We start from the raw sequence: 23,478 nt of genomic DNA on the forward strand, positions 1-23,478 counted from the left end.
CAGGGATCTCTGCTGTGCTGATCTCTTCTGTGGCTATAACCTAGCTCATTCTTAATGACTCATCTTTAAAAACGTTCCATATCTTGTGCGAGCAGTCTCTGAAAATCCACTAAGACACCGTGGTGCAGCTGGTGGCCCACTGGGCACTTTGTGTGTGTGTGCGTGCACGAATGTGTGTTTCAGATTCTTCTGTTCTGCCCCCAAGAAGACAGCCTGGACTGCCGAGAGCTGGACTGCTCCACGCTGACCGGAGTTCCTGTCCCAGCCCCTGCTGCTGCCCGACGGCAGCGGTTGCTGCAGCGGAAGCACCCTGACCTCCCGGCTCAGGCTGCAGCTTTTCTACTTCCTCACCAGTTCCCACCAACAGCTTTCGGCTCTCCCGCTGCTGGGGGTGGTCTGGGGGAGGCGGTGACGTTTCTAAAAGCACAGATCTGGCTTCCAGCGCTGCTCAAGTCAACCCTTTGCTCCACGGCCACGCCGCTGTCTCGTATGAGGATCTTTGAGAAAAGTGTCAGCGTGGAACGCAGTGAATTCAAACTGCGATTTTACATTATTCAGATTTGTCAGGGTGAAAAAGTCAGCCTCTAATTCTGCCTGGTGTGGGGCGATCTGCAGGTGGCAGGAGCACTTGATGCCTTTCAGAGCTTGGCTTTCAGCCTCAGCTGTGGTTTAGGGGATGGCAGGCAAGATGGATCTGAGACCGCAATGGAAGATAAGGGCTACACATGGCTGTATTCTAGGACTTAAGCCTGGATTTAGGGTGTAGTCTATTTCCTGACGAGTGGCCAGCACAGGAGGGGATTTGGGGCATTTATGCTTTCTGAGTAACCCAAGGAGAAAATACATTAATGGAGGCCTTTCTACTACCTTATCTGTATTACAGGGGAAGGCCCTCCCTCTGTGTATTAATACAACAGCCTGATCACATGAGGGGGGGATTCCTGGGGAAAATTTACACCATTTAAGATTTCCAACCCATATGGTTCCAAATATAAATTTTAATGAATTTAAAAGCAATAAACACTTCACGATAATACTACCAGAAGTCTTTCCTACTGTTTACCAACTGGGAAGTGGTGTCATTTAGCTACTGTTAAGTAGTTAGAGCGGGACTGATTACATCACGTAAGGCATCAACCTGTAAAACAAGAGGTGAGAGGGAAAACAAAAAAGGCTGTGTGGCAGTGCGATTGCAGTATAGGAAATGCAGTGACCCCAAATTCCTATTTACAAACTGATAACAGAATTGCTTGTGTAATGAACATCCAGAAAGCAGGCTAAGGTAGTTTGTATTATATTAGCTGATTCTTCTTTGGACTTTTGTTAAAACTATGCTCACCTCTAACAGAGCTTCTTGAAAATAGCACTTCTTGGCGGGCCTGTTTGGATTGCGCTTGTAGCACCATACTTAGGGGGCATAAACATACTATCTTGTTTATAAAGCAAAATAATTTTCAAGATGATACATGTGTGGTAGCTGTACTTAGAAGTGATTGCGCCTGCCATAATAATCTTTCTTTAGTACTAGTTGTACTAATGAGAGGATCCATGCTTATTAGAACCCTGTCTAATGAGGCTCTGTGACTCAGTCACCAGTTGTGCCACATCTCCCAAGTCTGAAATTAAGCACTGATATACCCAGAAAATGATTCCTATACTCTTATTGACTGAAAAACTTATGTTCAGAGGACTTGGACTGCTTCATGGTAACTTGTAGGGGAGAAAAACAAACAAACATTTTTTATGGTAACGGTGTACTCACTTCCAGTTTTTAAGGGAAGTATCTTTTTGCTCTGTGGTTTACAGTACTTAGCAAATGAGGCTGCTAGTAATTACCAGAACTTCTAAATGCAATGCTAGTAATCATGAATTACTAATTCTTAGTTCCCTAAGAATGAAAGTTAGATTAACACCAACATTTTAATCCTTCCAAAATTATTTAGTGTTTGCACTGTATAACTCAGAAGTGATTTTTAAAAGTACCAGTGCCATTTTACAAAGTGGGAATGCAAGTCCAGCAAGGCAAAGCTCCTTGCTCAATGTTGAAAGGATGAAGGGAGAGCTGAGTTCATTAAGCAGCACAGTTCAGGGCTCCAGGCCACATGCAGGGAGATGATGGGAGGAGGGATCTGCCTGTTCTTCCAGTGCCCAGGATGGCATTTTGTACAAGGGATTATACAAGGAGGGCCCAGTGGAGCTTTGGTATAAATTAGGACCAGTTTATGCTTACTGTCAATTGGTAGGAGCAAAAGTGACCACAAGCAGTTCACAGCTGATTTCACCCCATTGCTGGCACAATATTTGCACTAGTAGGGTGGGAAAGGAGCCTAGTTGTAATGAAAGGAAACTGGAGAGAGACACCCTCTAGGACAGTGGGGGCTAAAAGCTCAAGAGATTAGCTAGTTAAACAGCGGCTTCTAAAGCAATGAAGGTATCACAGAGCCAAAATGCTGGTGGGTTTGCTGACACCGATGAGGTGAGACTATCTTACAGGCAGCCAGGAGAGGGCATGTCGCTCCTGCCTCGGCAGCAGGGGTGGCACTCCGCCACTTACCTGCCTTCGGGGGGAGCTCGGGCCTCCAGCCCTGCCCCAAGTGTCCTCCCGAACCCAAATGTGGGGAACCTCTGAATTTGCAATCAAGTGCAACCTGAAGTCTGAAGTTGACTTACCTGCTCCTTCTGGTTTGAGAAGTTTCTATCAGTGTGGCATGCAGAAGAGCAGGAACCACCTCAATTTTTAATCTGGTCGTCTGATTGTATCCGATTCCACCTATTTCAGTATCTACTAGCTAGATCTTCAACTAGATTCCTTAACAGAAATCCCTTTCTGAAGAACGACGTACCAGACATGCAGGCTACTGAGGACCACCACCTCTTCCTAGGGCATCATACCTTAGTACTGCTGGAGGCAGCCAGGTTCTGCAGCTCAAACACACTGACTTCTCCTCTACTGTCTCCTACTAGAAGGCAGTCAGCGTTCTTAGCAAAGAGTACAGATGTGAATTTCGCTTCTGGGTTGGCAAAGCGAGTGATCACAGGGTCCAGGCTGCAACACAGGAAAGGCAGATATTGATGATGATATAGGTAAAATCGCATTTGCCTGGAGTGTATTATCACGTAAAGTCTAGTGGTAGTGCAGGCCTGATAAACGCCACAAGTTTTGCTTTTTATTTTCTAGCTTAACTCCAAAAGTAAGAAGTGAGGCCGGGATTTTTGTTCTGTTAGAGAAGTGAGGCAATGTTTTGTTTGTTCTCTACCAAGAACAAAAATTCCAGCTGTTATTAACTAAGATATCCTGGTTGCCTAAAATCTGTCCTGTTGCCTATTTTTGCGGTGTATGTGTTAATATTCTTACAATATGAATAATTTGCTTTCTGCTAACACAAGATTCAGTGGGCTTCCCCCTCCACTGCTTTCTTAACGCTGTCATTATTACTAAATAATTCATACTAGCAGTAGTACAAGACCACAGATTGACTAAGATTAACTAAACTCACATAAAATATGAGTGATTCTCAACTACTTTGCAATAGTGGGAAAACATGAGACGTATCCGAACCTCTGACAATCTCTCATCATTACAAAAGGTCTGAAGTAGTTCAGTTTTGTTATTTTTCTTTTGGCTGTAGATGTGGTAGAATCTATAATTTCTGCAGCAGAAAAGCAACTTTACCCTTTATCAGTTTGGAGGCACCCAGCTTCTTCTTTTGTAATTAAAATTCTCCGATAACTAGCATTTGTTTTTACAAAATGAGTATTTCAAAATGCAATGCTTCTATCAATAACTAAGCAAGCAAAACAAATGACATGGACTTGTAATGATCTGATAACAAACTGATTAAGCAATAATGTTTAGCCTCTGTGCTGTAAATCTATAGTTTCAGAATCTTCTTTGAGAAAAGTAGTTACTTACATGCTGACACTGAGATCCCAAATTTCTGCTCTGCTTTCATTCGCTGCTGCGAATATAAAGACTGATTTTGGAGACCACATAATGTCATGAACAACAGTAGTGGTGGAACTGAAAGTTAAAATGGGCATCTGTGAGTTCTGGTGCCATAACATAATGGTCCAGTCCGCAGAGCAGCTTAGGAACATGTCAGTGCTGAACGGATTCCAAGCAACTTTGTACACAGGACCCTTGGTGTTTGGGAAGAAACAAAAAACAACTTTATGTTACTCCAGAGCTACAGCCTCACAGGATGGCTTTTAATAGTGCTTTCTTCCCACAGACCTTTCACGGAACTCCCTAACTGTCCTCTGACCTTAGCAGCAAAACCAGCATTGTTTTAAGTGTACCCATAGGAAATTAGGATTCAGCCGATGTGATAAGAGAAGAGAGGTCTTGGGAACAAAAGCATTCAGCTGATTCTGTCCCTTCACTTGTTGTTAGGAGAAGCTGATGCTGAAAGGGCAGCTTCTTGGCTGAAGCAAAGACTTGTAAAAAATAGGAGGTGGTGTTAAAGTTCTGGCATCTTTCTTTCAGAGGTAAGCTATTTAACTGTGGTTTCCAGGATAATCGAATCACTGACTGTTCTCTTTAAACAATGCCAGAACTAAAGCTTTAAAACAGTTTATAGTACAAGCTTTAATAAATTACTTTAAAAAACGCTTCTAGTGTAGAAAGTAATCCTGTAAGACTGTGATACTTCATGCTACAGGAACTCATTCCTTGCATAAGAAAAGAAGTTTAGTTTTCTTTTGTTGCAGGTGTTTTGTTTAGGAACTAAAAGCAAAGAAACCATTAAATTGGTAAACTTTATTGAGTGCCATTTCTGCTCTCATTACTTTTTTCTATGCATCACTCACCTTATGTCCTTTGTATGTCTCCAGAAACTGCTGATCGTATGAACAAGAACACTTGTGAATAAGACCCTCTTCTGTTCCAGCAAGATAAAAATTAGTGTCCTGAAATAAAAGTAAAAATAACCTAAGTTGGATTAACCTACTTATCCAAAAATACGTACGGAACTGGGTGAGTTTGGGCAGTGACAGTCCTCTGAAGAACTAAGGTGGAGCTGCTAGGATGTTGTGGTTTGGGCTGCCTGCATGTGTGCTATGCAGAACATATGCCTGATTTTTGACTCCTGAAAATCTTGGATTTTCTGTGATTCATGTGGATGAATGCATGGATTCTTCAAATGCTCTGTGCGTGCACGCGCACACACACAAAATCAGCTGGATTGCACTGGTAAACATTTTTGGAGAGGCAGAAACATCAGAGTCCAAGACTCGGGATATGTTGAACAGCCAAATTCTCACAGCTTTGACCAACACACAGAGGAAAGCTACCACAGGATCTAGTCCAAAGCAAATGTGAGTAACATGGCTGAAACAACTCGGCTGTTCACATACAGAGATCACTGACATGGTTTACCCTATCATCCAGTTTGGGTAAAACTGTTCCTAGCGAAGTATTTGTTTCAAAACTAAATATGCTTTAAATGCCAGTGCTGAATCCCAGGCTAGTGCATATTACAGTAGCTTGAGCTGAGGTTTGGACCTCTGCTGCATAGTTTTCCTGTACAGTACTTTAGCCCTGGTGGACTTGCTGAGCCTACCTTTGGATGGAAGTCGAAGCACATTCCAGCTGCCTGCCGAGATATGAGAACTACACTTTTCCTTTCTTTCTCACATGGTAAGTTTTTCTTCTCACTTCCTGCTCGCTTTATTTTCATCAGGTCTGTGCAAATAGCAAGAGTTTTTGTCAAACAGATATGAGTTATTCATAGCACTGTCATATGCTTCTCTGGAATTCTCAACAGCTCTTAAATGTTTTGCTTGTAATAACTGTGTATAAAGAGTGTCACCTGAAATAAAATCAGGCAATTGCTATTCCAGTTATTAGCCCTGTGCAGAAAAGCTGCAGGGGAAAATGCTTACCAGTGCAATCTAGTCCCTTCTGTATAAGCCACTTGGTTAGTCGGCCATCTGCTGAGATAGAGATTAATCTCTCTCTCTTGTCATCATCTGCTGTGTCTCTGTCCTGTTCCAACCACTTCAGTTGCCATACAGGACCTGTATGTCTTTCTGAAGAATCTCTGGGACAAAAAACACACATGATAAACTATATATCAACAAAGACAACATTTTTGAAAAATAATTGGGAAATAAAGTGGAAATAACTGTCCACTTTGTAATGAATGTCAAGTATTATGACAGAAATGCTATTTAGCTTTTCTTACAAATATGTATCTCCCAGTACCAGCTGTTTACACCAAGATTTTATTTTATTTTTTATCAGACATGTTTTATATTCAGTTTCAGCGCCCTTTTTAAAGCGTTGACACACCTTTTGTTGATTCCTGAATCGTGAAATCAATCCATGTCCTGTAGGAGAACTCCCTAGACCTGGTGAGCTGGCCTCAGGGCAAATGTCTCCCTCATCATCCCTTCTCTCTCATTTCTTTGTAATTCCTGCTTATCTCACTTATTTTTGATGTCTATGTCTCGCTCCCTTTTTTGGCAAGTGGAATCAGTGAGAAAACACAAAAGTCACCGCTAGTCTCTAGTAAGTATTCGTTTATTGGAGCAGGACTGTCCTACTTAGTACATGGCGACTACATCGAATCATAAGAGGTGGTAACTTGCTGCACTTTCTTAAAAAGCCAGAAGGTAGTACTGATTTTCCCCTTCCAATGCGGGGAATTTGTTTTGTATTGGTGTTAAAGTAATGTAAGCATTTATTGGCAGAAAAAAGATTAGAGTGATGGCAGTGCAGAGGGAGAAGGGCAGTGTCTGAGGATTTGGCTGTATCAGTGTAAATAGGCGGATGGAAAAAAGTCTGGTTTCCCCACTCTGTCCCCTTCTGGGCAATTGTGCACTATTACAGATCTTTTGTGCCTTCAGTTTTTCTCCAGAAACCTCTACTATTTGAGAATAACACGTGTTTATATAGGCATTTCCAGTCAGAACTGGAAGCTACTGATGAAAGTTGGAAATGAAAAAAATAAACAAAATCCCTGAGTATTCACAAGCAAGCTTTACTTAGCAAGTGTTACTATTCATGCAGCAAATAACAAATAAAGAAATATTCATAACTGGGAAGCTAAGACCTGACCAAGGTGGGATAAGACAGCAAATCATAGCCTTACCTGCTATTCAGAATTGCAGTGGTGGTACAACTCCGTACATTATAGATTGTGATGGTACCATTGTACATCCCAACTGCTAAAAGGTTCGGGCTTGCCATAGAAAAATCCAATGCAGTAACACCATGCTCGCACTGGAAAATACGCTCTGGCCACTGACCAGTAAAAAAATATAAGAATGTTTTGATTTAGTTTCTTAATTTACCTTGGTCTTCTCAACACTGGATAATAAATCGCCAGGCCATGCTGGGAAATTAAAGTACTGATGACCATAGTGACTACTTCTAGACAAAAATTAGGGATTATATTCTGAATGGTTGAGTTTATTATTTCTTGGTGTACTGATAAAAATAGGGAAAAATAAAGACTGCAGAAATATGACACTGTGAAATAGATGGGCCTATTCCAACCAATTACCTAAAAATCAAGTTCCCTAAGATTCAGCCTAGTACAGTGTGGGGTTTTATTGTTGTTTTTCTCTTTAAAACAAACGACATTTTGGAAAGTTCTTCCAATTGTTTTCTATCTTGCAGTTGGAAGGCAAGTGACTTTCTAATTGCAGAAACTTAGCTGAAGATGCAATATAATCTAACGTACCTCGGGTAATCTGTAAAACCAGTATTTTCATGTTATTTTTCCTAAAAAACTGATTCAGCTCTGTCGTAAGGTTAAACCCTTAAGCTCACTGCACTGATCTCTTGAAATGTGAAACAGTAAAGTATCAGTATGCAAAGAACTGTATTTCAGCATGCATGCGAGGTTTAATTTCTTAATGTTAGGCACTTGAGGACTATCATGATGCTAGGGAAACACATTTAATTGTTGTCGATGTGGTAATGATGCATCAAAAGTTAGAGAAGGTTTGAGTCTGCATGATTTAAATTAGTCTAATGCACATTTTTGGCCAAGGGAAGTTTGTAGAATAAATCCAGCTGGTGATCAGATAATTTTTACTGTGTCATTTTGTACTGGAAATTTCCAAGATTCTTTTTTTAAAAGTCTAAATTTAAAAGAAAATCTGCAAAGATCACTTTTCAGATGTATATATGAAAATTTAAATATTACATCAATGAAATCTACTGTCTTTTTGCCACTGTTATGAAAAATTACATTACATATTTAATGTTGTATATTTTTCCTTCAGGTTAACATTGAATTTCATTGTATAACAGAAAATGGATTGGAAAGGATAATCTTTAAATTTAAAATATGGATGTATTGTAATCAGGGTTTGCACGTATTGAACAAGTGTTTGAAAAACAAAAGGTAAATGGATTGATTTTCACATTTGCTGTGCTCAGGGCTCTTGCAGTCTAAAAAAATATTTTTTTTCCAGAAAGATCTGCACACCTGGGTCTACCCATAATAATAACAAAACTGATTTATAGTCTTGGGTAGGTTGCTCTAGGAATTGGAAATGGGATATAGAGGTCTGCGTTGTTAAGTTGCCTAAAATAGACTGGTATTACCTGAGAGCTGTAACCATCTGTTAGTTGTTTGGTGGCCTACGTACGAGTGCAGTTCCTGCAAACAGATATCCATATTACAAAACCACCAGAACAGTTGGCACCTCTGTTGGCACTGTCAACTGAGAGGATGGACAGGTGCAGAAACTAAACTGCATCCTATAGGCACTTTCTTTGTGTCAAGACTTAAGCACATCGCTAGGTAGTGCAGTCAAAATCAGTTTTCCAGAAATGTGTGGTTTGGGCTAGCAAATTGAACCTTACTGGCTAGATCCTATGTTTTGTTTGTTTGGTTTGGTTTGGTTTTTTGTTTGTTTTTGGAAGAGGGGGTTAAATATAGCAGAAATAGTACAGCAGGAAAATGCACTGAAGAAGAAAGAAAACAAACTTGATACTGCTGTTACCATGGGGTTCTTCAATGACCAACAGCATGCCAAGCCTTTCTTCTGTTCTTTAAAATCAAACGCTCCATAACCAACAGCCAAAAGATCCTAAAAGCACAGATTAACAGATACATCTCAGTTTAACTTGATGTTCAGATGTACATTTTTAAAAGGCAACTTTCCACTAACAGTGACTCTGAGTGCAAAGCTTGGAAACATGTTTATATTGTATGCCAGTAGCATAACACCCACAAAGAGAATTTCTAGAATAGTGGAAACCGGTTCAACTAAAAGTGCAATTATAGTCACTGTCAGTTGTGTTTGCAACCCTTTCCCCCCAAGGCCATTAAAAAATAAGTCCCTTTCCAAAGATGGATATACAGTATTCTACAAGTGTATTTTAATGTGCAGTGTTTAATAGAATATTTAATACTAATTTTACTCTTCTCTATCAATGTTAGCTATAGAAGGAGTTTCAATGATCATCTCAAACTTAGCTTTCAGCTGTTGATGGTGGGGTTCGATGAATTCCATTAACTCTTTTCCGTAAGGAAAAACAAGAAACAGCATCAAGACTTTAGTCTTCAACTCCATTAGTTAAATTTTTCCTACACAAAACAACCAGTTTGTGAAGCTAATATTCTAAAAGTAGGTAGGTATTTGTTTGCCTTCGAATGCTAAGACTGAAGTCTGTTAAGTGTGTCATACTTCATTACATCTGGGGATCTGGTGTGTTTACATTATGCAGTGTTCTCCATTTTCTCTTTTTTCCCCATGGGGAAATCTGAATGGTTTTACGTTTCTCATCTTCACCTGCTTTTTACCTTCCTTCTATGCATTATTTTTGTTGCAGCTCTAAGACAGCTCTGTTGAAAAACTAAGCCTTACATTACTCTGAAAGTGGAGATGTCCGAGTCATTCTCACCTCCACTGAAAACGAATTAAATAAACTCAGGCCAGCTGCTCAAAAATCTGCACCTGTTATTATACATCTTCTGCTTAGATCTTGATGAATGCAGCTTTCTTGGGAGATTGCTATTAGAAACAAAGATGGTCTCTAAACTGTCATGGATAAACTCCATCAATGGCAATAGTTCAGTGGTAGGGGTTTATACTTCGACTTCCAGTTCTGTAATAGACCGAGTTTATTATCTTAACGTTGTTGGTCGGGTGACTATCCATAGTAAACCGATGTATTCTTGACCAATTAAAGCTGCTGTGATACATGTGTAAGGAAAGCCTAAGGCAGCTGTCCAACCTGTAGAATAATGTAGCGATACTGTTATAAGGAAGGACAAAATACAGATGTTGGGATGCAAACACAACCCACCTGACTGTAGGGATGCATCCAGCAATTTGAGATCCCTCCCAGCAAAGTATATAAAAATCAGGAGTTTATATGCCCTGACAATTACGTATACCACTATGTAAACAGCTTAGAAGAAGCAATTTGTTAACTCACTGGGTTTACTTTGCTCCAAGCCATACTGCTCACACTGTGACCCTTAGTTAAATCACACGTATATGACCATAGTTGTTCCAAACTGGGAGGCACAGTTTCTTCCAAGGCTTTATTTAGATCTGACGGAATTGATGGGTCAATAAGTGCTTCCTTCTGCTCTTCCTTACCCTTCTTTCCCTTGTCATGCTCTTCCTGTTTAGCTTCTTTCACAGCAACTACCATACTGACATTGTCTGATGTAACAGCAGGATCTAAAATGCACAAATATAGTAGAATCTGAAAAGTAACACTTATTTAACTCAGTCATTCACCTCAGGAAAAAATTGTCCTTTCAGCAAATACTTTACAGCAAAAATAAAAAGGGAAGATTTGAGGCATTAAGATACCCTAACTACTAAAACTATGGTTGAGATGGTGACAGGGACATAAAAGATGTCTGGATCAGGCTGTAGTGTGCCAGTTACGTTCAAGGTTTGTGTAAAGAGTGGATTTAGCTACCTAGCAACTAGCAGTTATGAATTTATGTCCACCCCACCAGGAATGTTTCTAATATCTTGTATTAAAAAACTAGTTTAAACAGGGACTTTATCTTAGATACCATATTTTAAAGGGACATACTTAAGCACTGATGTTGTAACACCTTAGCTAAGTTACATGTGCTGTAATGAAAGTTGCTTGTTATTTGGCAAAACTAAGTGTAGAGAATATTTTTAGACTGTTTGTTAAGTGCTTTTTTTGTTTACTTTATGTAATATGCAAATCATAAAATGATCCCAGATCACTGGTAACAAAATAATAACACAATAACTGTCATAGTGACAGAACAAAAGTCCTAGTCATTATCACGCTCCAACTAGCCAGTAGCCCGTTAGTGACAGAATATAACAAGTTTGTTGCCTGTGAGTCTGAAGCTCTCTATAATATGAAAAGGTACAATACTGTAAAAGCAGTTTGAATCTGCTTATTGGAATATATTTTTTAATAATCCATGAATTATTTTTTATTCCTTTGTTAACTTGGAACTCCTGTAAAAGGTACAACGTTACTTAGTGCTTGGGTCTAAGTAACACTTCCGCAACAAATGCACTTTGTTAGAAACCTAACAGCTGTCAAGCTAAAACTTCTGTTTACCATCAGTCTAGACTGACCTAAAAAAAAAAAAATTAAAAAAAATTTGGAGAAATAGCAGAATTAACCTGTATCTTAGCTGTCAGGAAACAAGTTTGACCAATATCTCAAGTAATTCAAGCTCAAAACTCATTTATTCCGTTCTTCCACCAAGTATTGTAGGAACGTCTGTTGAAGTGAGTGTAAAGCTGCAAAATTGATGTTGACATTTCATAAACTCTTTTGTCTGTTTCTTAAATACCTGTCATCTGTGAAGACCATCAATGAGGGACACCTTGACTTTCAATAGTATGTAAGGCCTCGTGCTGAAAATGGGTTAGCCAATAAAAAACTAACCTATAAGGACAGGAAATTGTCGATAAGCTGCGAGTTTGGGTTGAAAAATATTTTCCATTAGAACCCTCTCCATGAAAAATAAATCCTGCTGAAAGTTTTCTGATGTCAATATAGCTTCTAAACGGTTTTTCTCCTCTTCATGGATTCTGGCAAGAGCAGCACTTTCCAAAGTAGTCACAGAAGTTATGTTGCCTGACAACAGATAATATTGGAAAATACAGTTTTAATGTCATAACATTTTGCACATAAAAGTCAGAGATAAGCAGTCTCCTCTTCCTCCCCTGCGAAAAGCATAGAAGAATCTGTCATCAAAAAAACCTTCCACTATTTTTTCTTGCTTTAGTTTTGTTTTCTCTTACTGCTCAAATATTCAATGTGATGAGATACTTCTAGAATTTTTCACGATTTGTGTTTTGCTTCTACTTTCCAAAGTAACTTTGTACTATCAAACTTTGTCAACGATTATTTATCTTTATTTAAGATGGTTTATAAAGGGATTGTATAGAAAAGTCTTGGTGTAGATCTGTCTGAGAATCTTTAACCATCTCTCCTTCAAGTGCCAGACAGGCAGACCGAGCATTTTCTTCATGTAGTTTGTGCCATGCAACAGAGTGATATACATGGTTTAGAAGGATGAAAACACCGCAGAAATGTAAACCTCCTAGAAAAATGTTACCTCTGGCAGAAGTCACAGATGCGGTCTGGTCATGCTTTTTAGTCATATGAGATGTGCTACTCTTCCCATTTGTGGCTTCTCCTTTTGATGTAGGTTCTGTTTCTGATACATTAAAGGAATCATACAAGTCCCAGGAAGTGACCACCATCCCTAGAAATTAATTACACTGTATTATAAAAGCCCTTCATTTCTGTACATAATTATAAAGAATTACAGCTGCGAAAGATTTACTTTTAATACAATATTGTTTGACAGAGGGGCTTGAAACTGAGAGTCAGACAGCAGCAAGAGCTGCTGTGTGATCGCATTGGCTGCGTCAGGGTCTTCTGGGTGCGTGGCTTCCCTTCAGTGGGGCCATCTCCCCACAAAACAGTGCTCTGTATCCTTGCCTCTGTGTGCTCAGCTCTTCAAACATGGGTTGGAATGAGCCCTGCTGACGCTGAAGGCACACAAAAAGGGAAAGATGTGTTTTCAAACCAGATTAATATCTATTTTAGTTCTCCTTTTGATATCTTCTTTCACTCGTTTTACATACAGTAAAGAGCACAAAGCAAAAATGTTTGGAATAGCATTCCCCATAGTTTTCTTTGGCCTCCCACACAAACAAAAGATCCATAGTGAGGGAAATCTCAGCACGCACATCCAAAACCTTGATATTTCTTCTAATTTTTTTCTTATGGCATTGAAGTTGAATGTTTTGTAAAATTGCATTTTCTTGTGAGAGTGCCAAGATTTTCTGTTTTCCCCAAGATTTTAAATCTTATAACAGAGGTTTTCTTCTTTGCATTATGACAAATAGAAATGCAAACTAGTGTCACTAAAAAGTTAAGAGGAAAAATGGGAACTGTTTACTTTCATATTTCAAGGGCATAATTGAATATTAGGTGAAATTCTGTCTCCTAAGAAGCACTCTGTTTGTAAAGCGCAGAGGCAGGTGGGACACAGCAGCTCTTAGATAGCATAATGACTATTTTATTGCAACAGATACAGTGTACCCGTACCGATTTTCAAGTATTAGGAGAGGCAGAGAAGGCCACCACCATCACACTAGCCTGTCTGAACTTAAAGCTCTGGAAGTGAAAGTTGATGAAGCATCTTTTCCTGCTTAGAGACGACAGAAAGAAAAGAAAGCTTTCCTCACTATCCTACCTGTGTGGGGGGAGTCTTCTGAGGTCCCACGACCTAGCTATATGCTAGTGTTTTCCCAGATTAATATTTAATGAGGAAACAAAATGTAATAATAAACCCAACTGCCAAGGATACAAATGGCAAGGGAACTTGTAGTAAATGGGAGCCCGGTCTTACTAAATAGCCTTTCCTGTATGGTACTCAGAGTGTTTACCTTTATCTTCCATGACGATTTTGTCACATTGTACTTCCTTGTTCTTTGCAGCTCCGTTAATGGTTTGCATCATTTTTTCTACAAAGCGATCATTACCAGGTCTATTTTTGCAAATGTCAACATAAATCTTATTACGCTCCCTTGGGGGAGAAAAAAAAATTGTATATTTGCTTTCTGAAAAACATTTGCATTCAGCTTCTCAATGTCATTAAGCACAAGTTGAACAGTATAGTCCATGTCATTAACTTTACTGCTCGTTTTTTTTGGGGGGGGGCTACAGATTTTGTTTCGCTCCACATACCACCTTTCAGCAGCTATTTCTGACCTTGTGATGCTGTTCTGAAACAGAGATGGCCTGTAGAGATGGGCCTTAGCAAAAATCTCTACTCCAGCTACCTTTGAGCTTGGGCAGAATCCAAGTGAGTTCAGAAATACACAGCTCTTGCCACCTGGGAGTGAAAGGCAGTGCTTCCAAGAGACAAAACTGAATTAGTACATTTCTATTTCTTACAGCCCTCAGGTTTGCAGAAATGGTCAGTGGGAACCGTGAAACATTTTCTATTATCTTGGTTTCAATATTCTAACAGCAGACGTGGATTATACCTGGCCTTAATCCACCAACAGGTTGCTGTATTCAGGAACAGTCACTGCCTGTTCCTATAGAGTTGGCAATATGTGCTGTGTACACCAGCTACGTCTGATTCATAGAGTGAATGTTCTTCCTCTTCCTTCTTCCCAAAAAAATTACTCCAGTATGATTCACAGACAGTGGGGGGGTTGGAGTCCTACCATGAACTTAGTATATTAGCAGGAAAAACACATTTACCTAAGTTGTTTAACTTGCCAGCTGCGGTACGCTGCATCCCAGGTTTTGGGGTTTACGTCTACAAAAGCTGTGTGACAAGTCTATCAGTCTGACATCCATCACAGACAACTTTGCTGCACTCTGTCACAGTCAGCTCCTGGGTGAAAGCCAAAAAAACTGCCTTCTGGGTTAACTCCCTACCAAAGTTCATGCTAGTCCAGGGAGGAGACTCAGAAGTGGAAACAAACTAGATATTACTGAGGGGAGGCGTAACATTTTAAAAGGCAGAATCATCTGTGGTGGCTGAGGTTTCTTCTGGCTAGAAGCACTGTAAAGAGCTTCAGAAGAAGCCAAGACCTGCCTGGTTTGTTTATATCTTTGTTATTAAGAAATTATTGGCTGTAAAGCTAAACATAATAATCAGTCCAGAGGTTTGCAATTTCTGACTGTTAAATCATGAAATTCATGTATACCCCACTTCTCCATCTTCTCTTTCCCCCATTCCCTGTGTGTTCTCTTGTCAGCATCCCCTGCTTTTGCTAATCTGCATTCATTTACCAGTGAAAGAGGACATGAACTTGATCAGCAAAATGGAGGTGTTAAAAAGTTTAGACAGTCTTGTCAAAAGAGAGAATTCAGCCCAATATGGCTTCAGACAAAGATGAAATGGCAAGCTGTAGTAGTCAAAACACTGAACCTATGTGTGAGCAGCCTGTTGAGGACTTTGTGGTCAGGAGAAATTGGGTGTGCTGAGCATGCTACACGCATGTAAACAACTACAAATATACATACAGAATTCTTCCCGCATCTTCTGATTCTACAGACGCCACAACAGATGGTATATCCAACATCCAGATAGTTTCCGTCTCCGTGAGATAAATATCCACTCTCCTATCTAAGTCTTCTTCTGTCAGTTGCTCTTCTACCTCCTCTCGCCTCACCTGTACATCTGACAAATTATATGAGGTTAGCGAGCGAGACTTTTTCTGCTCCAACTTTAAAAGAAGGCAAATTAATTCTAAAAGCGTGGCAGCGATCAGGAGCCAAAACTTGTGAGGCACTGGGTTCCTTTGTAGTGCTGGGCATTTCGCATGCACTGTGACTGCAGTCTCTCACAAATCTCAGTGCTCCGAAGAACCGTTTAAATCTATAATTATGCAGTGTATGTTCTTTACCAGATAAGCTAACAGCTGTGTCTCCCTGAGAGCCAGGTTCTACAATTTCATCTAGCATGAACTCCATTGTTGATGCGTTTGGTTTAGAAATACTGCTGTTTCCACACGTCCTTCTGTAGCAAAGAAATAAGCAGAAATGGTACGTGAGAGTCCAGACGTCGGTTAGCAAAGCGCTACAAAAATAGCAGCGTTGTTATCAGGATAAACCACAGAAGACTGTAATAGCACATACAGGAATGCCTGCCTTGTGAAGGAAGTCACAGAAGGCTTTACAAAGAAAATAACGAAACGGATTGAAAAAGACTTTAAAAGGAAGAATTCCTCTGACAGCATATCCCAAGGCATTAAATAGCTGATGGAAAAGAAGCTGGTGAGTTTCAGATTCATTCTTAGCATATAATAACGCCAAGTGTTGGTTACCTGCTGTGTGATAACACGTACCTACAGATAGCACAGTTCTCAACTGGAATTAAGATCCTCTGCGGCTTTGCATGTGCCGAAAGGTCTTTGAAATACACAAGAAACTCATTTGAAGGGATTAGCTTGTTAAAAAAAATAGACAATGTTCATAGAGGGGATAGCTGTGATAATAACTAGAAGTAAAACTCAAAACTGATGTACAGTTGAGAGGTTTTTTAGCAGATTTCTCTTCCTCAAAAGCTAAGTGTGAGCAACTGTAAGCATACAAGAAGCATTTGAAAAGACATTTTTAAGATTTTTATTTAAAGCTAGGGTAAAATGATTTCATTTTGTCTTTTAAATTAAGAGCTCTAGTCTCCGAAAGGGACGTATTTATTTTTCAGGAGATACTTTGTATTTTTAAGCCATTTTTTGTGTATATTTGCTCCTGCTCAGTATCCCTACCTCTAGGATTGCCCCTTATGATCAGCAACCCTAGGAAGCATGACAAAAAGACTGTTCTCAAAGAGCAATCTCTTTTTCTCAGAAATTACAATGGCATTAACTTTGCCAAAGAAAACAGTAAATAACGCTTCCTTTTTATTTAACTTGTAGTGGTTTTTTTTCTTCCATTGCTGAATTTGTCTTTTAGTCCCCGGGACTAAATAAATAGAATCTCTTCTCCATGCAATCTGACTGCGTACACACCATCTGAGAAAGTGATGCGGCTCATTATTTCTCATTTTAAACACAAAAATAGGTTTTTAAGTAAGCGTTGACGTATTCCAGTTTGTGAAGACAGAAGTGTGAGGAAGGCAGAGCTGGGGCAGTATACGGAAAAGCTGCAGAGGCCCCTTCTTAGCTGTGCAGTCTTGCTCAGACAGCTGGAACACAGCTTCCCTTACCGTGGAGATAGTGCTTCGCCACGTGTTTGTGCGGAGGTTCTAACGCCGCTTGCATGCAGGCCTAACCGGTGCACAACCTGTAGGATGGACGTCTGCATTTTCAAACTGGTGCACACGTTTCATCTCTAAAAATGGTGCATATTGGAATGTTACCCAGGAGAACGTGCTTTAGGAGGGAGAATTAGAATAAAACTAGAAGTAACACAGCAGTGTATGCTGCGGTCTGCTTTCAGCTGCACGTATCAGCATTCAGCAGGTAGTTCTTACACAGAGCCAGTCGTAGTCACCGGTACTGATCGACTGCACGTATTCTATTCCTTACTTTCCCTCAAATTTTAAATTATGACTATGACAAGTAAATTTACGTATTTCGGTAATACAGTGTAATTGTTAGCCCTGCACAATGATTCCAGCTCTCGTCCCCTCTGAAGAGCAGACGTGTGCCCGTTGCAGGATAGGTACGCTGTGAGACAGGAGCTAAGAGACAACAGCTAACTGACTTACCTTGAGAAGGGGTCTACAAAACTACCGTCCCCTCCTGTCTGATGCATGGGAAAAGAGGAAAGAACACCTCCAGAGTAATCACTCGATGCGAGGAGCTTGGCTTGCCTGGGTACAGCAGTATCGGGATCTGAACGGAAGAGCGGGTGGGGGGTCACGTCCTTCCCTTCATCATCAAAAACCTGAAGAGATGTTTAAATAATGAGAGTAGTTTCGCTGCCATCCCCAAACAAGCGACAGCGATGACACATGCAACGTTTTATCTTATCTGGAACAAAAAGAAGACCCTGATCCATGCAGGACAGGGAGGTGTTCACCCTCTGACAGAACAGACAGGTAACCCTGTCGTGCAAATGATGCCTAATATGCACCAGTGACGGGGGCGAGGAGGGTTGCATTCCTGCTTTCCCAGTAGGGTTCAGCCTTGGAAAGGCTGTCACCCTTGCTTGGGACTTCTTTGGAGGTCTCTTTACAGAAATGGTGCAAAATATCTGCAAAAAACTGCGTTCATCTCACTATCTGAGCTGCTTCTTGTTCATCCCTGTTGTCTTTTCTGGCTTATTTATTGCATAATCACTACCAAGAGTGGCTTATTGACTGTAACTATCCGTATCAAATTAATGGTACAGCAAAAGCAACTAGAGAAACAATGCATCTTTTTTATTATACTGCTCAAAATATCACTCGGCTGTAAGGTATTCAGCAAGGTCTTTGAACAGGATGCTCACGTTATGGTATGAGTATCTGCTATTTTTTTAGGCAAATGCATCGAGACGCCACAGTTAACATATCTCTTGTAGGTTTGAAAGCAGCAGTACTTAAAGTAGAAGTGTTACTTTTAAGTCGCTTACCTTCAAATCAGTGCAGGCAAATACGTGAAAAAGAACATCATACCAGGCTTGAACACTTTTTTGAAGTAACTGCACTTGCTTTAAAATGCTGTTTACGTTAATTTATGTAGAATGTATGATTGGCTTATACAGCTGACTTCTGGAAGTCTCTCAAGTCAGATGCAGCCCCTTGCCCCAAAGCACCAGGAAAAAAAAAAACAACACACAACTAACAGAAAGTTTAAAAAAATAGCAAAAACAAAGCAAACCGTGCTACTCTTTGGGGTTTTATACCATGGAGAAACAAAGGTGCTTAACTGTTTGGCTTTTCTTCCTGCAGATTGTTTTTGGGCACCGATGGCCACCGTTTCAGAATGTCTTAAAAGCTCTTGGATCATTTTCTCCACAGCTCTGCAACTTCAGCCAAGCCTTTTCTTTCCTCTCCCCCCTCCCGCTTCATTTCTGACAACTGTTTAAATCCCCAGTAACTGACATCTAAACCTTTCCAGTACCGGTGGCAGTGGCTTCTCACCCGCACAGCGTACTTCTTATCCACGGGAGAGCCTTCGTCCGCGGCTTTGCCATAGGAAATGGTGAATTGGCTCCTGCGTCTCGCTGCCCTGCTCGTGTAGGCGCCGCTTGCGAGGCTGCCTTTTCTCTGGCTGCCCAAGCTCGTTCCCGATCCTTGTCTGACACTGCAACCGGGATTAGAAGCGATGGCACACCAAACGACAAAACAAAACACAACCAACCACATACGATGTACAAGTCCACCTGTTCCTTAACTTGCATTTAAACCGTTCGGGACGATGAATAATAAATAAAAACGAGTAACGTGGCTCTTCTTTTTTTTTAAACTGTTTGGGGCGATGAATGATAGGCAAAGCGAATACCGTGGCTTTTTTAAACCGTCTGGGATGATGGATAATAGACGAATAACGTGACTCTTTTGGAAAAATCCCCGATTAGCGTCTCGAGGGGCTTCCCCCACAGGTAACGAGGAGAGGTGGGTGGGCGCGGCGGGGAAGGCTGCTGTAAGGCCGGGCTCTAAAGCGTTTTATTGGGGTCTGGGTCTGCGGGGCCGCGCTAGCGGGGGCCCACGAGGACACAAGGGCCCCGCGGCTTCCCCCGCAGGGCCGGAGCCGCCGGGGGGTGCGGGGGGTGCAGGGGGAGCGGGGGGGGGGGGGGCCCGGTCCCGATGCCCACGCACCCGAGCAGCCGCCGGGCTCCGCCGGGGCCCTGCATGGCGGCGGCCGCGGGCAGCGCGTCGCGTGGTAACCACGGCAACGCGCCGCAAGACGCGGCGCCCGGATTGGCCGCCAAGAAGGGCGCCGCCGATAGGTGCGGGCGCGGCGCGCGCGGGCCGGGCTGTGCTGGCGCCCGGCGGCTGCGGCGGGAGCGGGAGCGGCGGCGGCCTGCCCGTGCCGGGCCTCTGCGCGCCGCCGGGCTGCGCCTGCCCGGCCGCCCCCGCCGGCCCTTCCCCGCTCCCGCTCCGTCACCGGAGCGCGAAGCTCCTCGGCCGCCCGGGCGGGAGGGAGCTGCCTCCGCTCGCCGCCGATCCCGGCCCCGGGAGCAGCGGGGAGGCGGCCGCAGCCGCGCCGTGAGGTGCGGGCCCAGCGGGCGGCCCCTCGGTACCGGGGCGGGCCTCCGGGGGCTCGGGGAGCCGCGCGCGTCTCGGGGAACGGAGCCCGGCGGTGCGGGGACGCGTTGTGCTGTGCTTCCCCCGCAGGCCCCGCCGAGCGCTGTGCCCGCGCAGGACCCGCGGAGCCACGGCGGCGGCCCCAGGTGGGTACCGGCACCGGCACCGGGCCGGGGCGGGGCGAGCCGGGGCGGGGGGGCCGGGCCGCGCTGACAGGGCGGGGGGGGGCGTGGCCTCCGCCGTGATTGACGGGCGGGGCGGGAGGTGCGCGCCGCTCTCCCCCCGCCCCGCCGCTACGCGGTGACGTAGCCGTGCGTGCCGCCGGCCCCGCCCCCCGCCCCGCCGCGCAGCCCGTGCCCGCGGCGCCGCTCCCCCGCCGCGGCGGCGATGTGAGCCCGGCCCCGCCCGCCCCGCCCCGCCCCGCCCCCCCCCCTCCCGGGCCCGCCGCGCTGCCGACATGGCGGAGGTGAGAGCGCCGCGCCGGGCCCCGCACACGGGAAGGAAGTTGCGGGACGGCCCCGCCCGGCCGCGGCACCGAGCAACAAGTTCCCGGCCGGGCCGCGCCCCCGCCGCCGCAAACCCGGGAGGCTCCGGCCCGCCGGGCGCCTCGGGAGGCTCCGGGGGGGGGGGGGGGGGGCGCGGCCTGGCGGCGGCGGCGGCCGGGAGGGGAGGGACGGGGCGGGAGGGGGGGGGCCGGGGGATGCGGGGCCTGGGGGGGGGGGGGGGGGGGATGCGGGGCCGTGCCCTCCCCGGGACCGGCCCCACCTGCTGGGGGCGCGGGGCGGAGGGGGGGGGGGCGCGGCCCCGGGCCCCGTCCCGGCCTCCGGGGGTACGGCGGGCGCTCGTCGCCTTCGGTCGCCGGTCCGGGGTCGCTGAGACAAAGGGGGCTCGTCTGAAGGGAGGAGAGGGCAGCCCCTGCTGGCCCCTGGGGGGAGACCCCCCCTGGAAGGGGGAGGCGGGCTGCTGGGGGAGGTGGGAGAAAGCTTCCTGGCCGCTTCTGGGGGAGCAGAGGGAGATCCGTACTTGGGTGTTGAGGTGTGGGTTTGTCCATCCCGATAGGATCTGTAAGAGCAGCTCCTCAGCTTCCTAGGAGGCAGGGCAGGACAGCCAAATAGATGGTTCATCGAGCTTTCTTCAAATTATCCTAAGATTCCGATCCGAAGGTGACTCGCTGCTTGAACAGCATCAGCAGATGGGTTGGAAATGCTTGTGTGAGGGGTACACCGTAAAAAAACTCATCTCTGGGATGGACGTGCCCTTCAGCCAGACGTGGGAAAGGCAGGAGGGTTCGGTGCTACGATATCTTACAGATGAGGTTTCTTTCCTCTCTTCCCTTGAAATTCCTGAGTACATGTGAGTTTTCACTTAGATTTATTTTATTTTTCTCTCCCAAGTGAGAGCTATAAAGTAGCGTTCTTCCCGTAATTGGTACTAAATGTACTAATCTATTCGTAAAAGTTGAGAATCCATCTGTTTTTCTTCTGTGTCTTGAGGGGCAGAGGATCGCAGGTCTTGTCCCTGAATAATTTGTTGGCTGAAAAACCGTGCCTTTTAAACTCCAGTCATCTGTGAAGTTGGCGAGGGCTGGGGCATGTGCCGGCCTAAGCATCGCTGCGTGCAGGGGGTTTGTCTCGAGTTTCACCAACTGCTTATAAGTGTTGTTAATTAAACGCAGCGTTATTGTGAAATACCCTCGCTCTGCTCTGGCGTGAGCTGAGGCTCTCTGTGACCCGCAGTCAGGGTGCCGAATACTTCCTATTCTGTGCTGTCACGTACTGGTCCTGACGTGCAGCACCGAGACTTGTAGGGGATCCGTGCTGCAGAGAGCGCTACAGCCAGCGGGGTGTGGAGGTCAGGCAGGTTTTTCGCTTCATGGATCTTGTTCCAATGCGTAAAGCTTTTACTACTTGTCGGAACGGGTATTTTACTCAGAAAGGAAGGGGGTGGTTTTTTTCGCCATCACTTTTTTTTTTCTTTTTTTAAGAAAAGCTGCGACAGTTTTTTGTCCTGTTGTGGTTTCTTTATCTCGGGTTAAGGGGCAGGAGAAATGCAAGGAGGCTCTGGGAGCCCTGAGCCACCTGTGGGTAAGTTCAGTGGCACGGCACCGTAGGCTCGGCTGATGTTCGTTCGCATCCACTGAGCCGCAAACAGCGGTTGTCTGGCCGCGCTGCATTCTAGGTCTGGAAACCAATCCGAATTTAAAAAAAATAATAAACTGTCAGTGGTTTAAGCTGCGAGCGGTGTGCTGAGTACGGCTCCTGGTGCGGTGTGTGAAGCCTGTAGGGGCTGGGGTGGGAAGGGAAGAAGGGAAGGGAAGGGAAGGCTCCCCCAGCAGCAGCCGTCGGCCTGCAGGCGCTGCAGAAGAGTGCCGCTGCGTGGTGGCGTGCGAGGCAACGGCACAGGCTCAGCTGGGAGCGAGGGAAGGCGGCTAGCTGACAGCCTCGGCCGCGAGAGGGGCCTGGGACCCGGCTGGGTTTGAAAGCGTAGGTGGGAAGCGAGGCTGCTCTCCTGCCTCCTTCCCCGTCCCTCCCCAGCGGAAAACCCGGCGTCGGCTCTGACAAAGAAGTGGGCAGGAATTGGTCCTGAAGTCAGGAGGAGCCCTCAGACGTTGCACAGAGCTAGAGCCGTAGACCTTAACAGACTAACGACGTGAGAGTGGGACTTTGTGAATCTGACGGGGAAGTTCTCCAGAGCGGAGCTCGGAGCCCGGTTAGCAAGTACATGAGTCCAGAAAGTGAAACTGAGTTACCAAAAAACGCTCTTTCACTTTTGTAGGAACTTACCGGTTTGAGTACAGCACAGAAGGGAGGGGAAAAAAAAAAAAAGGTTCTGAATGAACGTACGTTAAAGTGGGTTTGGATTCGGGATTAATAACCCGAACTGGGGTTTCATTCTAGTCAAAGCAGGCTCGTGGGATGGGTCTGAGTGCTAATACTCTGAAATGTTAGAAGATTGTTCCAGTCATAATCAGAAGGAAAACATCTCTCGCGTAAGATCAGCTCGGGCTTTGTGAATATTACGGAATCATGCATTAAGCAGCTTATTTAGTCTTTGTGGTGGAGTGAACGCTGGCTGATACGCGTATTTTCTCCAAATATAAGTATTTTAATGTCTGTTCGGAAGAGAAAAATTTGACTTAAAAGCTTGATTAGTAGTTGAGTGTGGTTTTTTTTTTTGTCTTTTCGGCCTTTATAACGTTTGGATAAAATGTGAGAATGAGATATATTCTGATTCGGAGCACTCGAAGGGGGAGGGCAGACTGTTTGCCGAAACGTCGGGCAGCTGGGACCTGCTGTGCCTTCCAGAAGTGCTGCGGTCCTGCCGCCGCCTTGGTTTGCTC

The 23,478-nt window shown here is 44.3% G+C and overlaps 2 protein-coding genes across 4 annotated transcripts in view; one reads left to right on the plus strand and one right to left on the minus strand.

The window, feature by feature from the left end:
• Positions 1-1,093: 1,093 nt before the first annotated feature.
• DNAI4 (dynein axonemal intermediate chain 4) lies at positions 1,094-19,826 on the minus strand. The gene is made up of 17 exons (XM_035564413.2): positions 19,710-19,826; positions 19,032-19,194; positions 17,673-17,851; positions 15,865-15,977; positions 15,482-15,638; positions 13,885-14,024; positions 12,543-12,692; positions 11,867-12,058; positions 10,403-10,653; positions 8,962-9,048; positions 7,095-7,246; positions 5,884-6,041; positions 5,562-5,683; positions 4,810-4,908; positions 3,914-4,140; positions 2,893-3,046; positions 1,094-1,138 (listed from the first exon to the last, which is right to left on the minus strand). Exons 1-17 carry the CDS (start codon positions 19,742-19,744, stop codon positions 1,094-1,096), a joined length of 2,424 nt encoding a protein of 807 aa, XP_035420306.1. The 5' UTR covers positions 19,745-19,826.
• Positions 19,827-19,877: 51 nt separating this feature from the next.
• The window catches only part of MIER1 (MIER1 transcriptional regulator), a 35,866-nt gene continuing 32,265 nt past the window's right edge, over positions 19,878-23,478 (plus strand). Inside the window, exon 1 of one of the 3 annotated variants that reach the window (XM_035564381.1) lies at positions 19,878-20,284. Coding sequence is in view for 1 of the 3 variants with exons in the window: in XM_035564380.1 (XP_035420273.1) it covers positions 20,596-20,604 (9 nt within the window). In the remaining 2 variants the exon portion in view is untranslated. Of the gene's footprint in view, positions 20,285-20,556; positions 20,605-23,478 lie in introns of those variants that run through there. The other 2 variants (XM_035564380.1, XR_004781400.2) reach the window with 2 other exon arrangements.

The sequence above is a fragment of the Cygnus atratus genome, chromosome 8 (genome assembly GCF_013377495.2).
Source record: "Cygnus atratus isolate AKBS03 ecotype Queensland, Australia chromosome 8, CAtr_DNAZoo_HiC_assembly, whole genome shotgun sequence".
Taxonomy (NCBI): domain Eukaryota; kingdom Metazoa; phylum Chordata; class Aves; order Anseriformes; family Anatidae; genus Cygnus; species Cygnus atratus.